General features: G+C 42.9%; 2 protein-coding genes across 8 annotated transcripts in view; one reads left to right on the plus strand and one right to left on the minus strand.

The window, feature by feature from the left end:
• The window catches only part of LOC112255188 (low-density lipoprotein receptor-related protein 1B-like), a 77872-nt gene extending 73196 nt beyond the window's left edge, over positions 1 to 4676 (minus strand). The window contains exon 1 of the mRNA XM_042324998.1: positions 4661 to 4676. Coding sequence (XP_042180932.1) covers positions 4661 to 4676 — 16 coding nt within the window. The remainder of the gene's footprint in view (positions 1 to 4660) is intronic.
• Positions 715 to 19226, plus strand: LOC112255189 (kynureninase). 7 transcript variants are annotated; one of them, XR_006083699.1, is made up of 14 exons: positions 2454 to 2697; positions 2808 to 2975; positions 7958 to 8078; positions 8303 to 8386; positions 8955 to 9016; positions 9114 to 9185; positions 9538 to 9612; positions 9843 to 9989; positions 16818 to 16916; positions 17170 to 17243; positions 17336 to 17371; positions 17572 to 17657; positions 17995 to 18193; positions 19021 to 19226. XR_006083699.1 is itself a non-coding variant. In XM_042324099.1 (12 exons), the coding sequence occupies exons 3-12, from the start codon at positions 7976 to 7978 to the stop codon at positions 18062 to 18064; spliced, it is 822 nt and encodes a 273-aa protein (XP_042180033.1). In that variant the 5' UTR covers positions 2454 to 2697; positions 2808 to 2975; positions 7958 to 7975; the 3' UTR covers positions 18065 to 19226. The 7 variants fall into 7 exon arrangements, 5 of the variants coding, with proteins under 5 accessions (XP_042180030.1, XP_024281912.2, XP_042180033.1 ...); XR_006083698.1 differs by lacking the exon at positions 19021 to 19226 and having other exon boundaries at positions 17336 to 17657; positions 17995 to 18010; XM_042324099.1 differs by lacking the exon at positions 17572 to 17657 and having other exon boundaries at positions 17995 to 19226.
• Positions 19227 to 19668: the final 442 nt, after the last annotated feature.

Genomic DNA, 19668 nt, shown 5'->3' on the forward strand with positions numbered 1-19668 from the left:
CTCTTCTTACAAATGAGCCACAGAAGAGTCCATTAAAACCATGGAGGTCAGCACTTGTCAGATCCCAACCTACAGTACAAGCTATCCAAGACCTTCAAAATATAGCCGACATTGAAACAAAATACAGTTATCTGTGTGAGTAGACGGCAATGGAGTGGGGGAGATAGAGGAGAGTGGATGCGCTCTAAAAAAGTACAAGATTTACTTTCAATTGTATTGTGAAGATGTATAGATAAAGGATCAATACATGTGTATGGTGTGTTTAGATATTGTTACAATGTGGGATGCTTGGGCTTGTTTGAAGAAGAGCCGTTTTGTTTGTAGCGAGAGAAAAAAAGAAGCAGCAAGGTTACCTCTGGGACAGCTCCATTTTATACTACAACAAACAACCTATTCCCTATGCAGTGCACTACTTTTGACCAGGGCCCATATGGCTCTGGTCAAAAGTAGTGCGCTATTTACAAGGAATTAAGGTGGCATTTGGGATGGAACACACTTCTTGCTCAACCTCTCCTTCTTCAGAATTGACTACTTCCTTACATGAGACTTTAAAAAAAATGTAATTGTCAGACCGATATCTCTCCTAAAGCAAAACCAAACGTCCAAAATGTGCCGTTTATGGTATGGAGAAGTGAAAGAAATATGCAAAGGCTTATTATGACGCTTTGAAGAGTTTGTGATCGACCTCCCTTTATGACTGGTGACTTAATAGGAAGACTGGTTATTTGCTATGACACTGTTAAGCCAAGGATCAACTCCTGCTGTCTGCAGCATTGAAGGGGATGATTTGTTTGAGGCGCTCTACTATTGGGATGCATGCGGTGGTGTAGCGCAAGGCCATGAACCAAGGCGCGCTCTTCTTCGGCGTTATCCAGCCACACAAATTGGACAGCAGGATCGCTACTTCAATCGTAGATGGTACGAGGATTACACATGGATGGAATATTATATTTCAAAGGACCGTGCTTTCTGCTTTGCATGCCACCACTTTCAACGTCCAGGAAACCATGGTGGAGAGAAGGCGGCATTTACACACGATTGGCTACCAGAAGAACTGGACGAAGGGGACAAGTTCGTTCCTGACACACGATGCTAGTGTGGAGCATAAATATGCAATGACCGCGTGGAATGAGTGGACTATTCAGAAAGAGTCTGACTCAACAATATGCAATGCTCTAAGTGATGGACATCCGAAACTAGCCCGAGAGAACAGAGAGTATATTACATGGCTGTCAACCAGGGAAACTTCCTTGAACTTTTACAGGTCATAGGCAAATTCGACAAAAACAGTTTCACAGAAAATCTCAGATAGTACTAGAAATGCTAAGTACACGCATCATGATATACAGAATGAAATACTGGGTTAAACCCTCGACTGCCTTGTCCATACACGCAGACAGAACCAAGGCCCTGGATGTCCAGAAGATTACGACTCGTTTGCACTGAACCACAACAACAGCCGCATCGTCCTTCTATAAAACAACACTTGGTGAGTAACTGAAAGTCATTTTATTTATTTATTGACAGAGTGCGCCTGTCCGGTGGTGCGAACATGATTCAATCGCGCTGATCTGGATGGAACAAGACTCCATTCGGCCTATAAGGATTTTTGCAATAGAAATATAATCACTAAGATTGTGATGACAGGCATAGGGTAAATGCACTTCTCGTTGTGGCTGCACTGGATATTATCCACTTAATTTCTGATGTGATAGACATTTAATCCGTAACATTTTAACCAATGCACAGCAGGACGCATATATCGTCGGCCAACAAGTACTTTTTTTGTTTGCAATAGAAATACAATCACTAAGATTGTGATGATAGCCAATTCGTTGTACAAGTGTGTGCTCAGTTAACAGGCATAGGCTAAATGCATTGCACTTCTCGTTGTGGATGCACTTAGGATATTATTAATTTAATTTCAGACGTTGTGATAGCCATTTCATTATTATTAAACATTATTACTGACATGCTGACTCGTGGTCTGTCAACCAATTAGATACAAGCAACGGTGTTCTTCCCGCCTCAATGACCTCCCGTCACCACGTACCTCTGCCCAATCGAAAGTAGGAACAGACATTATAGGCTGTAATGAAAAATAACACATGACAGTCTATAAAGGAAGTAGATCTACATAGTGCTTCTTCTTCACCCATATTGTTCACAGTGGTAGGGTAGCCTAGTAGTTAGAGCGTTGGACTAGTAATCGAAAGGTTGCAAGTTCGAATCCCTGAGCTGACAAGGTACAAATATGTCGTTCTGCCCCTGAACAGGCAGTTAACCCACTGTTCCTAGGCCGTCATTGAAAATAAGAATTTGTTCTTAACTGACTTGCCAATTAAAATTAAACAGTATTGATAATAAAGCTAGAAAATTACATGTAGTACCCTAGACTGGAATGAATGAAGTCAACCGGTGAGTTTATCTTTCAGGTCAATGATTAGCTAACTTCGGATATTTACAGAGGGGTGAAGAGCACTTGTGAATGTTTCCATTTTAACTCTCAAACTGGGGAAAGAGACTGGGATATATTCAATTGAAATGAGGAAATACTTGCTTTATCTGGTCATTACCTAATTATTTAATTGTTTCTCCACTTTGAATTGTCATAGTTGAATGTATTGAACTTTGGAATGCAGGCAGTGGTTTCGTGAGTGCGTAAATGTAATTTAGCCAACTGTCAAAACATTTGAGGTGGGTATATAGCCTGTGTCGATAATATACATACTGTAGGACTAGCTTTGTTTGAGAACTATTTGTAAATTGCATATTACTCTAAATCATTTTCCTTTTTTCAACTTCAGTAATGGACCCATTTGACGCCAACTCTCCGCGCAAGGTTCTGGAGCGCGTCTCTACTCTGCTGGGATGCAGCCAGACATCGAATGAAGTAGCCACATATCTGGACAATCACGACCAACTAAAGCATCGTGAACAGTTTCTATTACCCAAAGTTGCAGAACTCCCTCCTTGTAAGTAAGCGGTGGACTTGTAACCGAAAGGTTGCAAGCTCAAATCCCTGAGCCGACAAGGTACAAATCTGTCATTCTGCCCCTGACCAGGCAGTTAACCCACTGTTCCTAGGCGGTCATTGAAAATAAGAATTTGTTCTTAACTGACTTGCCTAGTTAAATAAAGGTGAAAAAAAATGTGGACAGTATGTACAGTATGGCCCAGCGTTCTCTGGGTTTGGCCGGGGTAGGTCGTCATTGTAAATAATAATTTGTTCGATATCACGCTGAAATCAATAGAACAGGGGGCAAACGTTTGGGAGTAGCGCTGTTTAAACTAACACGACTCAAAGGCCACACGGAAACTTAACCTATACATGGTTGGTTACACAAGAACGTGTACAAGGCTTATACCTATGTTTTGCAATGGCGGATGTTGATTTTAGGAGGCTGCCACCGTGGAAAAGGGAACAAACAATTAAAATACTTTTTCTGTTAACTTTAACGAATCACGACCCAGCATAGGATATCAACTAGAGGTCGACCGATTATGATTTTTCAACGCCGATACCGATTATTGGAGGACCTAAAAGGGCGATGCCGATTAATCGGCCGATTTTTAAAAAAAATTTTTTTTTTTTTTTTTGTAATAATGACAATTACAACAATACTGAATTAACACTTATTTTGACTTAATATAAAACATCAATAAAATCAATTTAGCCTCAAATAAATAATGAAACATGTTCAATTTGGTTTAAATAATGCAAAAACAAAGTGTTGGAGAAGAAAGAAATCTGTGCCATGTAAAATATGTGCCATGTAAAAAAGCTAACGTTTAAGTTCCTTGCTCAAAACATGAGAACATATGAAAGCTGGTGGTTCCTTTTAACATGGGACTTCAATATTCCAAGGTAAGAGGTTTTAGGTTGTAATTAATATAGTATTTATAGGACTATTTCTCTCTATCCTATTTGTATTTCATATACCTTTGACTATTGGATGTTCTTATATCAAATCAAATCAAATTTATTTATATAGCCCTTCGTACATCAGCTGATATCTCAAAGTGCTGTACAGAAACCCAGCCTAAAACCCCAAACAGCAAGCAATGCAGGTGTAGAAGCACGGTGGCTAGGAAAAACTCCCTAGAAAGGCCAAAACCTAGGAAGAAACCTAGAGAGGAACTAGGCTATGTGGGGTGGCCAGTCCTCTTCTGGCTGTGCCGGGTGGAGATTATAACAGAACATGGCCAAGATGTTCAAATGTTCATAAATGACCAGCATGGTCAAATAATAATAATAATCACAGGCAGAACAGTTGAAACTGGAGCAGCAGCACGGCCAGGTGGACTGGGGGACAGCAAGGAGTCATCATGTCAGGTAGTCCTGAGGCATGGTCCTAGGGCTCAGGTCCTCCGAGAGAGAGAAAGAAAGAGAGAATTAGAGAGAGCACACTTAAATTCACACAGGACACCTAATAGGACAGGAGAAGTACTCCAGATATAACAAACTGACCCTAGCCCCCCGACACATAAACTACTGCAGCATAAATACTGGAGGCTGTAACAGGAGGGGTCAGGAGACACTGTGGCCCCATCCGAGGACACCCCTGGACAGGGCCAAACAGGAAGGATATAACCCCACCCACTTAGCCAAAGCACAGCCCACACACCACTAGAGGGATATCTTCAACCACCAACTTACCATCCTCCTGAGACATGGCCAAGTATAGCCCACAAAGATCTCCGCCAACCCAGACAGGAAGATCACATCAGTGACTCAACCCACAAGTTACGCACCCCTCCTAGGGACGGTATGAAAGAGCCCTAGTAAGCCAGTGACTCAGCCTCTGTAATAGGGTTAGAGGCAGAGAATCCCAGTGGAAAGAGGGGACCCGGCCAGGCAGAGACAGCAAGGGCGGTTCGTTGCTCCTGAGCCTTTCCGTTCACCTTCACACTCCTGGGCCAGACTAAACTCAATCATATGACCCACTGAAGAGATGAGTCTTCAGTAAAGACTTAAAGGTTGAGACCGAGTTTGAGTCTTTCACATGGGTAGGCAGACCATTCCATAAAAATGGAGCTCTATAGGAGATAGCCCTGCCTCCAGCTGTTTGCTTAGAAATTCTAGGGACAATTAGGAGGCCTGCGTCTTGTGACCATAGCGTACGTGTAGGTATGTACGGCAGGACCAAATCAGAGAGATAGGTAGGAGCAAGCCCATGTAATGCTTTGTAGGTTAGCAGTAAAACCTTGAAATCAGCCCTTGCCTTGACAGGAAGCCAGTGTAGGGAGGCTAGCACTGGAGTAATGTGATCAAATTTTTTGGTTCTAGTCAGGATTCTAGCAGCTGTATTTAGCACGAACTGAAGTTTATTTAGTGCTTCATCCGGGTAGCCGGAAAGTAGAGCATTGCAGTAGTCTAACCTAGAAGTGACAAAAGCATGGATGAATTTTTCTGCATAATTTTTGGACAGAAAGTTTCTGATTTTTGCAATGTTACGTAGATGGGAAAAAAGCTGTCCTTGAAACAGTCTTGATATGTTCTTCAAAAGAGAGATCAGGGTCCAGAGTTATGCCGAGGTCCTTCACAGTTTTATTTGAGACGACTGTACAACCATTAAGATTAATTGTCAGATTCAACAGAAGATCTCTTTGTTTCTTGGGACCTAGAAAAAGCATCTCTGTTTTTTCCTAGTTTAAAAGTAGAACGTTTGCAGCCATCCACTTCCTTATGTCTGAAACAAATGCTTCTAGCGAGAGCAATTTTGGGGCTTCACCATGTTTCATTGAAATGTACAGCTGTGTATATTTTTTATAGGCACTATAGTATTGCCAGTGTAACAGTATAGCTTCCGTCCCTCTCCTCGCCCCTACCTACTCGTGGAGTGCAATGGTTAGAGCGTTGGACTAGTTAACTGCGGTTGCAAGATTGATACCCCTGAGCTGACAAGGTGAAAATCTGTCGTTCTGCCCCTGAACAAGGCAGTTAAACCCACAGTTCCTAGGCCGTCATTGAAAATAAGAATGTGTTCTTAACTGACTTGCCTAGTTAAATAAAGGTATAAAAAATAAAACGTTTTTTTTTTTATTAATCGGAAATCGGCGCCCAAAAATACCGATTTCGATTGTTTTGAAAACTTGAAATCGGCCCTAATTAATCGGCCATTCCGATTAATCGGTCGACCTCTAATATCAACAGTACAAAACTAAAGACTGATATGTTTTAAGCAATTGAGGTAAAAAAAAAAAAAGCACGTGGAATTCCCTCCAATTCGATGCGGTCAAAACATCAGCTTGCGCGCTAATAGCGGTTCAATCGTGACATCACTCGCTTTTAGATTTGGAGTAGTTGTTCCCCTTGATCTGCAAGGGCCAAGGCATTTGTGGAGCGATGGGTAACGATGCTTCGAGGGTGGCTGTTGTCGATGTGTTCCTGGTTCGAGCCCAGGTAGGGGCGAGGAGAGGGACTGAAGCTATACTGTTACACTGGCAATACTAAAGTGCCTATAAGAGCATCCAATAGTCAAAGGTATATGAAATACAAATGGTATAGAGAGAAATAGTCCTATAATTCCTATAATAACTACAACCTAAAATGTCTTACCTGGGAATATTGAAGACTCATGTTAAAAGGAACCACCAGCTTTCATATGTTCTCATGTTCTGAGCAAGGAACTTAAACGGTAGCTTTTTTTACATGGCACATATTGCACTTTTACTTTCTTCTCCAACACTTTGTTTTTGCATTATTTAAACCAAATTGAACCTGTTTCATTATTTATTTGAGGCTAAATTGATTTTATTGATGTTTTATATTAAGTTAAAATAAGTGTTCATTCAGTATAGTTGTAATTGTCCTTATTACAAATAAATGTTTAAAAAAAATGTCAGATTAATCGTTTTCGGCTTTTTTTTGGTCCTCCAATAATCGGTATCGGCGTTGAAAAATCATAATCGGTTGACCCCTAGTCAGTACGAGTAGTTATTGGGTGGGGAATTGGGTGTTGCATAACTATGTTAATTAAAGAAAATGTGTATATTTGTATTTATTTGTAAACTCATCTTATATTAGTTTTTAGTTGAAGTTGAAGATCTGATAACATTCAGTATAAAAAATAAGCAAAAATAGAGAAAATCTAAAAGGGGGGCAAATCATTTTTCATGGCACTATGTGTAGATAGTACATTATAGGTTTTCAATATATCACAAACTGTTTCTGCATATTGGTTATTGATTTGGACACTTTAAAACTGTCTTGACATTGGGCTATTTATCAATGTCTTGTCATCAAGAAGCAGCGACAGCGTAATTTTCAACGTACGTTTTCGGTATATACACACCGTTCAAAAGTTTGGGGTCATTAGCAATGTCCTTGTTTTTGAAAGAAAAAATCTGCCATTTCCAGCTACAATAGTCATTTACAACTTTAACAATGTCTACACTGTATTTCTGATCAATTTGATGTTATTTTAATGGACAAAAAAATGTGCTTTTCTTTAAAAAAACACAAAATGTCTAAGTGACCCCAAACTTTTGAACAGTATTGTAAATGGAAATTTCAATATGAATTTCCAATGCTATTGTACTTAATCAGGTAAAAACTGCTGAATGAGTCTGAAAATGTGCTGGGATTTATTTATTTTGATGATAAGGTATACCAGAAATCACCAAAATGGTTTTGCCCTGCCTATACATGTAGGTCTACAAGATCCTACATACAGTGAGGAAACGGCCTGCTTGGTCAGGTGGTTCGGAAAATATTGCAGCCGGAAGCGAGATGCCTACAAAATTTGGGTTGAGCTGAATAAAGGAGATGACTAAGCACTTTCATTTAGCTAAGTGTTTGAAAGTTGAATCATTTTAATGACATATTCTTCAACTGTGTAACAAAGCCTCTTTCTGGGGCCAAGAAGTATACCGTGATTTGAACAATGCAGGGAAGCTTCTTAGTGAAAATGTGTGGATCGATTGTGCTAATGCACTATTAATGTTACCCTAGCTGACCTTACGCTTGTGGATGGCACCAAGGAATGCATTTACTTTGTGGGGAACTCACTTGGCCTCCAGCCCAAAATGGCCAAGAAGTACATCGACGAAGAGTTGGATAAATGGGCTAAAATGTAAGTTGTTCCCCCAACGTTTCCCCCAATGACTGCTTTATGACACGGAATCAGCTCAGCTAAAAGTTTTAGTCGACTATTTCAAGTACTGTAGTGACAAGCCCCCCCCCACATGAACCTTTCTCTTTGAAATGTAATTGTTCTAGCTTTTATCTGTGAAATTTGTATCCTATCCTTGTAGCTGTGAGCATTGTTGTGATGTTCCTCTGTGTTCTGTCTTGCAGGGGGGGTTCATGGCCATGTGCAAGGCTCTCGACCTTGGGCCTGGGCGGAGAACAATATAGAGGGACTCATGGCTAATGTGGTTGGTAAGTTCATACAATAACACATGTCCAATGCATTATCAAATACAATGCATTACCATTCGACATTCTATGTCCGTTGTATGATCATAACAGTGAACATGAGCTAGGGCTGAGATGGGGCTATTTAACGATGCAGGTCGGCACCTTTACAGGCTTCTTGCACTGATGTGCGACCAAAGGGATCCAATACCCGGTCGTCATGGTTCCCTTTTTCACACAGCACCGTTAAAAGCCTGTAATCTCCAGCTCTCATAACATTCATGGTTAAATTGTCAGGTAATTCTGATAGCTAACTATCGTTCTGTCTGGCTGTTGATGATTCATGACAGAGACCTCCGATCTGTGACTGGTTTTAAAGGGTAATTGCACCCTGGCAGTGTGCCATACTTTGCAGTGAGCAAAGTACAGCCAAACCAAACAACCGAAGGCCTTTATGCTCCTCGGATGTCTTTTTTGTGTGGAAAATGTTAGGTTTTATGATTGCTTAAATGCTATTAGGTAAAAATGTGTTTGTAAAGTTATGTCAGAGCAATGGGAATTAAATCACACCTGTGTGTTTGCTTACGAACAGGGGCTAAAGCTGAGGAGGTTGCCTTGATGAACGGGTTAACGGTTAATCTGCATATTCTGCTGGTAAGACAATGTCAAACTTTTATACAAATCTCCAACGTAAACACGCATTATATACCGAGACTTTACATAAACAACATGTTATATATTTGCTTTGCAGCTGTCTTTTTACAAACCTACAGCAAAACGTCACAAAATCCTTCTTGAGGACAAGGCGTTCCCCTCAGACCATGTGAGTAATTCCAACGACACATAACTTGTTTTCAACCGACAGGATGTTGGTGTAATGACTGCAGGTCATTTTGTGTTCAAAAGTCATTTGCGTTCTTCAACTGCGTTTCAACTATAATTCATGTTTTTGCCATTAAAAGACATCTCTGACAGTTGTATAATACGTGAGTGTGCAGGGCCTACTCTTCATCATTTATCCTGTTGTAATAGAATAGTCCACTGTTGTTATTCCCAACACATTGTATCTGTTGTCTCTGGGTTGGTGGAGGAGAGTGGGGGTAAATTGGACCACTTTAAAAAAAAATATATATATATATATTTTTTTTTACCATGTTCATGTGTGATTTCTTCAGTATGCTGTGGAATCTCAGATCCAGTTGAAAGGATATGACCCTCAACAGAGCATGCTGCTGATGAAGCCCAGACCGGTAAAAGTAGTCTTCATTTTTTTCTCTCTATAATCACTTTTAGGACTTAAATAATAACTTTTTTTTATTTGCACCTTTCAAGGTACCTAAGGACATTGAAGTAGAAGGAGTCAAATTGAGTGTTGAGAGAGAATTTATGAACGGTTATTAAAAGTGACATTTCTATACCCTGACCAACTGCCGTGTTTTCTACATTTCTATACCCTGACCAACTGTTTTCTACCTGTCAGGGCGAGGAGGTGCTGAGAACAGAGGACATTCTGGACACGATAGAAAAGGAGGGAGACTCCATTGCGGTGGTTCTGTTCAGTGGAGTGCAGTACTACACCGGACAGCTCTTTGATATGGCCACCATCACCAACGCTGGGCAGAACAAGGTAAAAGGACGACTTTAGAACCCACTCCTCAGTGTCTTTTTCTCACCTGCACTGAGACGCTAACATTTGTGTTTTTAAAGGGGTGGGTCTTTTTGGGAAATGGTATTTCAACTTTTGAATTCATTCTTGTTTGTCTATTAACTACTTCTAAACCCTTTACAAATCCCCGTAGAGCAGGGTTCCACAACGCCCGCCTCACCCCCCGCTGTATATACAAACGTATGTGGACACCCCTTCAAATGAGTGGATTTGGCTATTTCAGCCACACCTGTTGCTGACATGTATAATATTGAGCACACGGCCATGCAATCTCCATAGGAAAACATTGGCAGTAGAATGGCCTTACTGAAGTGCTCAATTACTATCATCGTGGCACCGTCATATTTTCTTTACCTCTTTTTCTCACCAATTTCGCGATATTCAATTGGTAGTTAGTCTTCTCCCATTGCTGCAACTCCCGTATGGAGTCAGGAGAGGCGGAGGTCGAGAGCCATGCCTCCTCTGAAACACAACCCCGCCAAGGCGTAGTGCTTCTTAAGACTGCTCTCTTAACATGGAAGCCAGCCGCACCATTGTGTCGGAGGAAATACCATACACCTGGCGACCGTGTCAGCGTGCATGCGCCCGTCCCGACACAGGAGTCTCATTTTAACCATTGGACAACCCTCCCCTAACCCGGACGAAGCTGGGCCAATTGTGCGCCGTCTCATGGGTCTCCCTGTCGCGACACTGCCTTGTATCGAACCCGCATCTGTAGTGATGTCGTTAGCACTGCGATGCAGTGCCTTAGACCTCTGCGCCATTCAGGAGGCCTAGTTTGTTAAATTTCTGCCCTGCTAGAGCTGCCCCATTCAATTGTAAGGGCTGTTATTGTGAAGTGGAAACGTCTATGAGCAACAACGGCTCAGCCGCAAAGTGGTAGGCCACACAAGCTCACAGAACGGGACCGACGAGTGCTGAAGTGCGTAAAAATCGTCTGTCCTTGGTTGCAATACTCACTACCAAGTTCCAAACTGCCTCGTCAGCACAATAACTGTTTGTCAGGAGCTTCATGAAATGGGTTTCCATGGCCAAGTAGCAGCACACAAGCCTAAGGTCCCCATGCGCAATGCCAAGCGTCGTCTGGAGTGGTATAAAGCTCGCTGCCGTTGGACTGCGTGAGAACACGTTCTCTGGAGTGATGAATTACGCTTCACCATCTGGCAGTCCGACGGACGCATCTGGGTTTGGCAGATGCCAGGAGAACACTACCCGCCCCAATTCTTTTAATATTTTTGTCAAATATTATCTCTATTTGGGCTTCTTGCGGTCAATTTGTAGTCTACAAATTATTTGTAATTATTTTCCGCTCAAGAAAGAAATTGGCCCGCGGCTGAGTCTATTTTATGGTCCCATGCCTTCTTAGAGGGTACTCCAACATGATCTGAATGGTGTTTTATGAAGGTTCAATTTAGACGGGCAAGAGAGTAACACTGCTCTCTGGCGTCAACTGTGATACTGTCACTACATTGCGACAGAGAAGTGAAGTCTTTGTTTATAATCCGTGGTTAAATTGGGCTGGAGTCTCTCCCACCTACCTCCCTTCTAGATTCTATTTTTAAACCCTCATATCAAAGGAGGCATAAGCTTTGTCTATACGTTATTAAACTCGCATAATCTGGACTTCTTGAACTCTTTTAAGAACCAATGGGAAGAGGATTTAGGTGAACATCTTTCAGACAAAACTTGGCAGAGTTTGCCTCAAGAGAATACATTCTTCATCTATATGTCTAAGACCTGCTGTAATTCAATTTAAAACAGTTCATTGGCTGCATTGGTCAAAGACAAAATCATCCAAGATTAGACCAGACATAGATCCCACTTGTGACCGATGTAAGCAGGCTCCTGATACTTTATTACACGTTTTGGGCAGGCCCGAAATGGACATTTCTGGATATCAATTTTTGAGACGTTTTCTAAGATACTGGAGAGACCTATAGAACCTTCTGTCTTTTTTGCATTATTCAGAGTGGCACCACAGGAGGCACCACAGGAGGCCCCTCGAAACAGTTCTATGGAGTGGTATCACAGGAGGCACCTCTAAACAGTTCTGTTACTATTACTTTTCTTCTAGCTAGACGTCATCTACTATTTAAGTGGAAGGATGGGTTTCCTTCTACTTTTAAACATTGGATAAAGGAAGTTATTCAACATCTCAAGCTAGAGAAAATATGCTACTCCGTTAGGGGATCTGGAATTATATTTTCGAAAATCTGGCAACCTTTCCTATCTTTTGCAGAAGACATGGACCAGCTAATTTCACCCAGTTAAGTCCATAAACCAACCCAAATTAGAATTTGTATAATTATTTAATACTTTTTTCTTAGCTCTTTGTTTTTAGCGATTTGATTATATTACTCATTGTATATCATGTCTGCTTTAATACGTCTGGTTTTGGGGTGGGGCTCTGTTAGAGCATGTGGTGGGTTTGATTTGGTGTGTGTTCTGCCCTCTACTTGTTCTGTATGTTATCTGTAGAATCATAAAAAATGCCAAATGAAAAAAAACTGGTCTGGAGCTACCAGGAACCGGGTTCCTGCACATTGGGTCAAAAGGAGAAACAGACGGAGCCGAACTCCAGCAATTTTAAGGATTTGAAGAAAAAAATAGGAGAAACCAAGGATAGGGTTAGGGTTGAACTGGGATGTGGACATGAAGCTAGGGTTAGGGTTGAACTGGGATGTGGACATGAAGCTAGGGTTAGGGTTGAACTGGGATGTGGACATGAAGCTAGGGTTAGGGTTGAACCTGGATGTGGACATGTTGAACTGGGATGTGGACATGAAGCTAGGGTTAGGGTTGAACTGGGATGTGGACATGAAGCTAGGGGGTTGAACCTGGATGTGGACATGAAGCTAGTGTTAGGGTTGAACTAGGATGTGGACATGAGGCTAGTGTTAGGGTTGAACTGGGATGTGGACATGAAGCTAGTGTTAGGGTTGAACTAGGATGTGGACATGAAGCTAGGGTTAGGGTTGAACCAGGATGTGGACGTGAAGATAGGGTTAGGGTTTAACTGGGATGTGGACATGAAGCTAGGGTTAGGGTTGAACTGGGATGTGGACATGAAGCTAGGGTTAGGGTTAGAGTTGAACCAGGATGTGGACATGAAGCTAGGGTTAGGGTTGAACTGGGATGTGGACATGAAGCTAGGGTTAGGGTTGAACTGGGATGTGGACATGAAGCTAGGGTTAGGGTTGAACTGGGATGTGGACATGAAGCTAGGGTTAGGGTTGAACCTGGATGTGGACATGAAGCTAGGGTTAGGGTTGAACCTGGATGTGGACATGAAGCTAGGGTTAAGTTGAACTGGGATGTGGACATGAAGCTAGGGTTAGGGTTGAACTGGGATGTGGACATGAAGCTAGGGTTAGGGTTGAACCTGGATGTGGACATGAAGCTAGGGTTAGGTTGAACCTGGATGTGGACATGAAGCTAGGGTTAGGGTTGAACCTGGATGTGGACATGAAGCTAGGGTTAGGGTTGAACTGGATGTGGACATGAAGCTAGGGTTAGGGTTGAACTGGGATGTGGACATGAAGCTAGGGTTAGGGTTGAACTGGGATGTGGACATGAAGCTAGGGTTAGGGTTGAACTGGGATGTGGACATGAAGCTAGGGTTAGGTTGAACCTGGATGTGGACATGAAGCTAGGGTTAGAGTTGAACTGGGATGTGGACATGAAGCTAGGGTTAGGGTTGAACTGGGATGTGGACATGAAGCTAGGGTTAGGGTTGAACTGGGATGTGGACATGAAGCTAGGGTTAGGGTTGAACCTGGATGTGGACATGAAGCTAGGGTTAGGGTTGAACCTGGATGTGGACATGAAGCTAGGGTTAGAGTTGAACTGGGATGTGGACATGAAGCTAGGGTTAGGGTTGAACTGGGATGTGGACATGAAGCTAGGGTTAGGGTTGAACCTGGATGTGGACATGAAGCTAGGGTTAGGGTTGAACCTGGATGTGGACATGAAGCTAGGGTTAGGGTTGAACTGGGATGTGGACATGAAGCTAGGGTTAGGGTTGAACCTGGATGTGGACATGAAGCTAGGGTTAGGGTTGAACCTGGATGTGGACATGAAGCTAGGGTTAGGGTTGAACTGGGATGTGGACATGAAGCTAGGGTTAGGGTTGAACTAGGATGTGGACATGAAGCTAGGGTTAGCATTGAACCGGGATGTGGACATGAAGCTAGGGTTAGGGTTGAACTGGGATGTGGACATGAAGCTAGGGTTAGGGTTGAACCTGGATGTGGACATGAAGCTAGGGTTAGAGTTGAACTGGGATGTGGACATGAAGCTAGGGTTAGGGTTGAACTGGGATGTGGACATGAAGCTAGGGTTAGGGTTGAACTGGGATGTGGACATGAAGCTAGGGTTAGGATTGAACCTGGATGTGGACATGAAGCTAGGGTTAGGGTTGAACTGGGATGTAGACATGAAGCTAGGGTTAGGGTTGAACTGGGATGTGGACATGAAGCTAGGGTTAGGGTTGAACTGGGATGTGGACATGAAGCTAGGGTTAGGGTTGAACCTGGATGTGGACATGAAGCTAGGGTTAGGGTTGAACCTGGATGTGGACATGAAGCTAGGGTTAGAGTTGAACCAGGATGTGGACGTGAAGATAGGGTTAGGGTTTAACTGGGATGTGGACATGAAGCTAGGGTTAGGGTTGAACTGGGATGTGGACATGAAGCTAGGGTTAGGGTTAGAGTTGAACCAGGATGTAGACATGAAGCTAGGGTTAGGGTTGAACCAGGATGTGGACATGAAGCTAGGGTTAGGGTTGAACTGGGATGTGGACATGAAGCTAGGGTTAGGGTTGAACTAGGATGTGGACATGAAGCTGGGGTTAGGGTTGAACCAGGATGTGGACATGAAGCTAGGGTTAGGGTTGAACTGGGTTGTGGACATGAAGCTAGGGTTAGGGTTGAACCAGGATGTGGACATGAAGCTAGGGTTAGAGTTGAACTGGGATGTGGACATGAAGCTAGGGTTAGGGTTGAACTGGGATGTGGACATGAAGCTAGGGTTAGGGTTGAACTGGGATGTGGACATGAAGCTAGGGTTAGGATTGAACCTGGATGTGGACATGAAGCTAGGGTTAGGGTTGAACTGGGATGTAGACATGAAGCTAGGGTTAGGGTTGAACCTGGATGTGGACATGAAGCTAGGGTTAGGGTTGAACCTGGATGTGGACATGAAGTTAGGGTTAGTGTTGAACCTGGATGTGGACATGAAGCTAGGGTTAGGGTTGAACCGGGATGTGGACATGAAGCTAGGGTTAGGGTTGAACCTGGATGTGGACATGAAGTTAGGGTTAGTGTTGAAACAGGATGTGGACATGAAGCTAGGGTTAGGGTTGAACTGGGATGTGGACATGAAGCTAGGGTTAGGATTGAACCTGGATGTGGACATGAAGCTAGGGTTAGGGTTGAACTGGGATGTAGACATGAAGCTAGGGTTAGGGTTGAACCTGGATGTGGACATGAAGCTAGGGTTAGGGTTGAACCGGGATGTGGACATGAAGCTAGGGTTAGGGTTGAACCTGGATGTGGACATGAAGTTAGGGTTAGTGTTGAACCTGGATGTGGACATGAAGTTAGGGTTAGGGTTGAAACAGGATGTGGACATGAAGCTAGGGTTAGGGTTGAACCTGGATGTGGACATGAAGTTAGGGTTGAACCGGGATGTGGACATGAAGCTAGGGTTATTGTTAGGGTTGAACCGGGATGTGGACATGAAGCTAGGGTTAGGGTTGAACCGGGATGTGGACATGAAGCTAGGGTTAGGGTTGAACTAGGATGTGGACATGAAGTTAGGGTTGAACCGGGATGTGGACATGAAGCTAGGGTTATTGTTAGGGTTGAACCGGGATGTGGACATGAAGCTAGGGTTAGGGTTGAGCAAGATGTGGACATGAAGAGGGTTGTGTTGAGCCAAGATGGACATGAAGCTAGGGTTAGGGTTGAACCTGGATGTGGACATGAAGTTAGGGTTGAACCGGGATGTGGACATGAAGCTAGGGTTATTGTTAGGGTTGAAGCTGTGGTTGTGGTTGAGGTTAGGGTTGAACAGGGATGTGGACATGAAGCTAGGCTTTGAATTGTGGATGAGGGTCAGAGTTGAACCAGGATGTGAACATGAAGCTAGGATTAGGTTTCGAGGGGCTCCTCTGAATTCCTAATTCAACCTCTATTTATAGTGGATAATGGCCATTGTATCCATTGTGTATAGTCATGCTTCTATTCTATAATGTTGTTATTAACATTGGCTTTTAAGGTAATGAAGCATGTTATTTAAAACAAAAAAGCATTTTGTCTGACAACAGCTGCTCCAACAGCGTCCCCTGTTGTCAGGGATGTGTAACAATTTGACATGATTGGCTCGCAGGATTTGTCTGCATTCACCTCATGCAAGTGTTGACAAGGAAATATAAATGATGACACTCAGGAGATGTCAAACCAACTCTCTCACACACACACACACACACACACACACACACACACACACACACACACACACACACACACACACACACAGGGGGAAGCCTTCCCTCTCTGTCACATTTAGCAGGGCAATCAAAACAGCCAGACTTAGAGTCCTAATGATCCACACAATAATACCCCCACTAGGAGTACATTAATCATTTATGAAGTTTATCTTAAAAAGACACGCACACGCAAACAAACAGACATGCCGATGAACTGCCTCTGATGCCTCCTGACTGCACAACACCGGCCTGCTGCCCTTAGCATCTGGCATGACAGTGCGTTTTTGCTCTTCCCACAGGGCTGCTACGTTGGACTCGACTGTGCACACGCAGTGGGAAATGCAGAGCTGAAGCTGCATGACTGGGGAGTGGACTTTGCCTGCTGGTGCTCCTACAAGGTCAGCATTGGGGTTTGTGTGGAGAAATCAAGGGCAAAATGAACTGCTGGCAGTGGCATCACTCTGTTTCCTGTCCAACACCTGCTGACACAGGAAGACCACACAATATGTGGGGTAGAAATGGACTTGTTCTAGCTTAATATTGCCAACAAGGATTGTCTTGCAGTTGTTATCGATGCCCATTTCAAATATTGTAGATTATCCTTGGTCTTGAATACTGTAGATAAGAGTTCATTTTTGTATTCACGTGTAGTATGTGAACTCTGGAGCTGGTGGACTGGCTGGAGCTTTTATCCATGAGAAGAATGCACGTACAGTCAAGCCTGCGTGAGTATGACGGTGCAGTACAGCTCAGATTTGTGTTCATATTACGTGTGGACTCTTGTTATGTTTTAACTACTTGTTACTTTCTCTCTCAGGCTCACGGGATGGTGGGGACATGACTTGAAAACAAGGTTGGGACACATTGCAGAATGCTGCTTCGAGTTGGCGCTGTCGGTCTCTAAGCAGAGATACCCATGTAGCTTGATTTACACTGCCATCTCCTGGTCATATTAGGGTATTACAGAAAATGGGTTCTACCGTGTTCATTTCACCCTTTCAGTCGAGCCACAGGAATTCATCACGAACATCCTACGTTTTTGTCTTACCATAGAAATGGATCTACTACCTGGTATAAGTGGCTTTCGGCTATCAAACCAACCCATCCTGCTGGTGTGTCCACTGCAAGCTAGTTTAGAGGTGACTGGACCCAATTTGGGTTTTTCATATCGATTTCGTACAGCAAATATTAGAACAAGTTCGTATTCATCTCTCAAATCATGGAATTTCACAAGTGACCTGTAAAAGGTTGTAACTGTTGTTATAACCAGGGTTGGGGTCAATTCCATTTCTATTCCAGTCAATCCAGGAAGTATACTGAAATGTAAATTCTCTTCAATGCTTTTCAATTAGGAGAATTTGGAATTGGAATTTTGTTTACTTTGGAATTTTGTTTACTTACTTACTGATTGTAAATGGGATTGACTCCAGCCCTGGCAATTACTGTTAAGTTGTCAATCTTTGCCATTACGTCCAGGTCTTTGCTACAACCAACTTCTGACGGTTTACTTGGAGTGTCTGATCCAGCACTACTACAACAAGGATGAGGCCCAGCCTCACAAGCCCCACGTCCATATCATCACTCACACCCTGAGGAACGAGGATGCCAACTCTCCCTCTCTTTCTCGGTCCCCATCGCAGCCGTGTTCCAGGAGCTGGAGAAGAGGGGCGTCGCTGTGAGTGGCTTCATGTATATACAATAGTAGCACAGTATTGGTGAGTTTCCCCAGATCCATATTAAGCCTAGCCTGGACTAAAAAAGCGCTGTCTAAAATAAATACAAATTCACTTTAAAAAAAAGTAATAATTAATTGACCATGCTTTTTAGTCCAGATGTGGGCTTACATTTCATTTGGCTATGAAACACAAGCCCTTATCATGTATGCTGAACAAAATATAAACGCAACATATGAAGTCTTGGTTTCATGAGCTGAAATAAAAGATCCCGGAAATTTTCCAGACGCACAGAAAGCGTATTTCTCTCAAATGTTGTGCACAAATGTATTTACGTCCTTGTTATAGTGAGCATTTCTCCTTTGCCAAGATAAGCCATCCACCTGACAGGTGAGGCATGTCAAGAAGCTGATTAAACAACCGCAGACCACGTGTAACCACCCCAGCCCAGGACCTCCATATTCTTCTTCTTTACCTGCAGGATCGTGAGGAGGGAGAGGGAGGGTGCTGAGGAGTATTTATGTCGGTCATAAAGCCCTTTTGTGGGGGGAAAAAAACAAATTCTGATTGGTTGGGCAAGGCTCCCCAGGGGCTGCGCCCCTGTCCAGTCACGTGAAATCCATAGATTAGGGTATAATTTAATTGATTTCAAATGACTGATTTCCTTCTATGAACTGTAACTCGGTAAAATCTTTGAAATTGTTGCATGTTGCGTTTTATATATTTGGACAGTATATGTGTTTATGCATGAGTGTACATGCATAGATTTGAATCTATGTTTTGTAATTGACTGTTGCTGTTTTGATCTATTCTCTCCATGCCATCTCAGTGTGACATGAGGGAACCCAACGTTCTGCGCATCGCTCCGGTGCCGCTCTACAACTCCTTTAGTGACGTTCACCGCTTCATCACTGTTCTAGGATCAGCTCTGGCTGCCAGCAAAGAACTACAAACAATGATAGGAAGTCTTTTTTATTGTTACCCCACCTTTCAGAGTATTTTTGACCGTGTCAATAAAAACGAGTTGTTTTTATACTGCAATGTGCTGGAGTCATTGACAGGTCTTCTGAACTACTGTCCCAAAGAATTGCAATAGGTTTTGCTTAGGCTACCCAGTAAAACGAAATTGGTTGGAATTGTATCCCTACACGAAATTCTGTGAGACAGGTTTGTATAGTAACAATGTCAAATAAAAACAAATAGTCAGTTATTGTGAATCTCAATTCAAGATGAGCTTCTACATTTTTCATTTTTTGGAAAGGGAGTCAATGCTAAAACCAAGGTCTCTTTTCCAGATGAGCTCTGTATAGCTCGCATCCACTACAAGAACATGGTGATTGCCTACGGAGCAGCAAGAGGATCTGCCCTCCTTACCTTCAGGCTCAACCATACACATCAAAATACAAAAAAAAAACACATTAAACTACAACTCACATGAAAATTAAAATGCCAGGACAGAGAAAAGCTTGGACTTGGT

The sequence above is a fragment of the Oncorhynchus tshawytscha genome, linkage group LG07, assembly GCF_018296145.1.
Source record: "Oncorhynchus tshawytscha isolate Ot180627B linkage group LG07, Otsh_v2.0, whole genome shotgun sequence".
Lineage (NCBI taxonomy): Eukaryota > Metazoa > Chordata > Actinopteri > Salmoniformes > Salmonidae > Oncorhynchus > Oncorhynchus tshawytscha.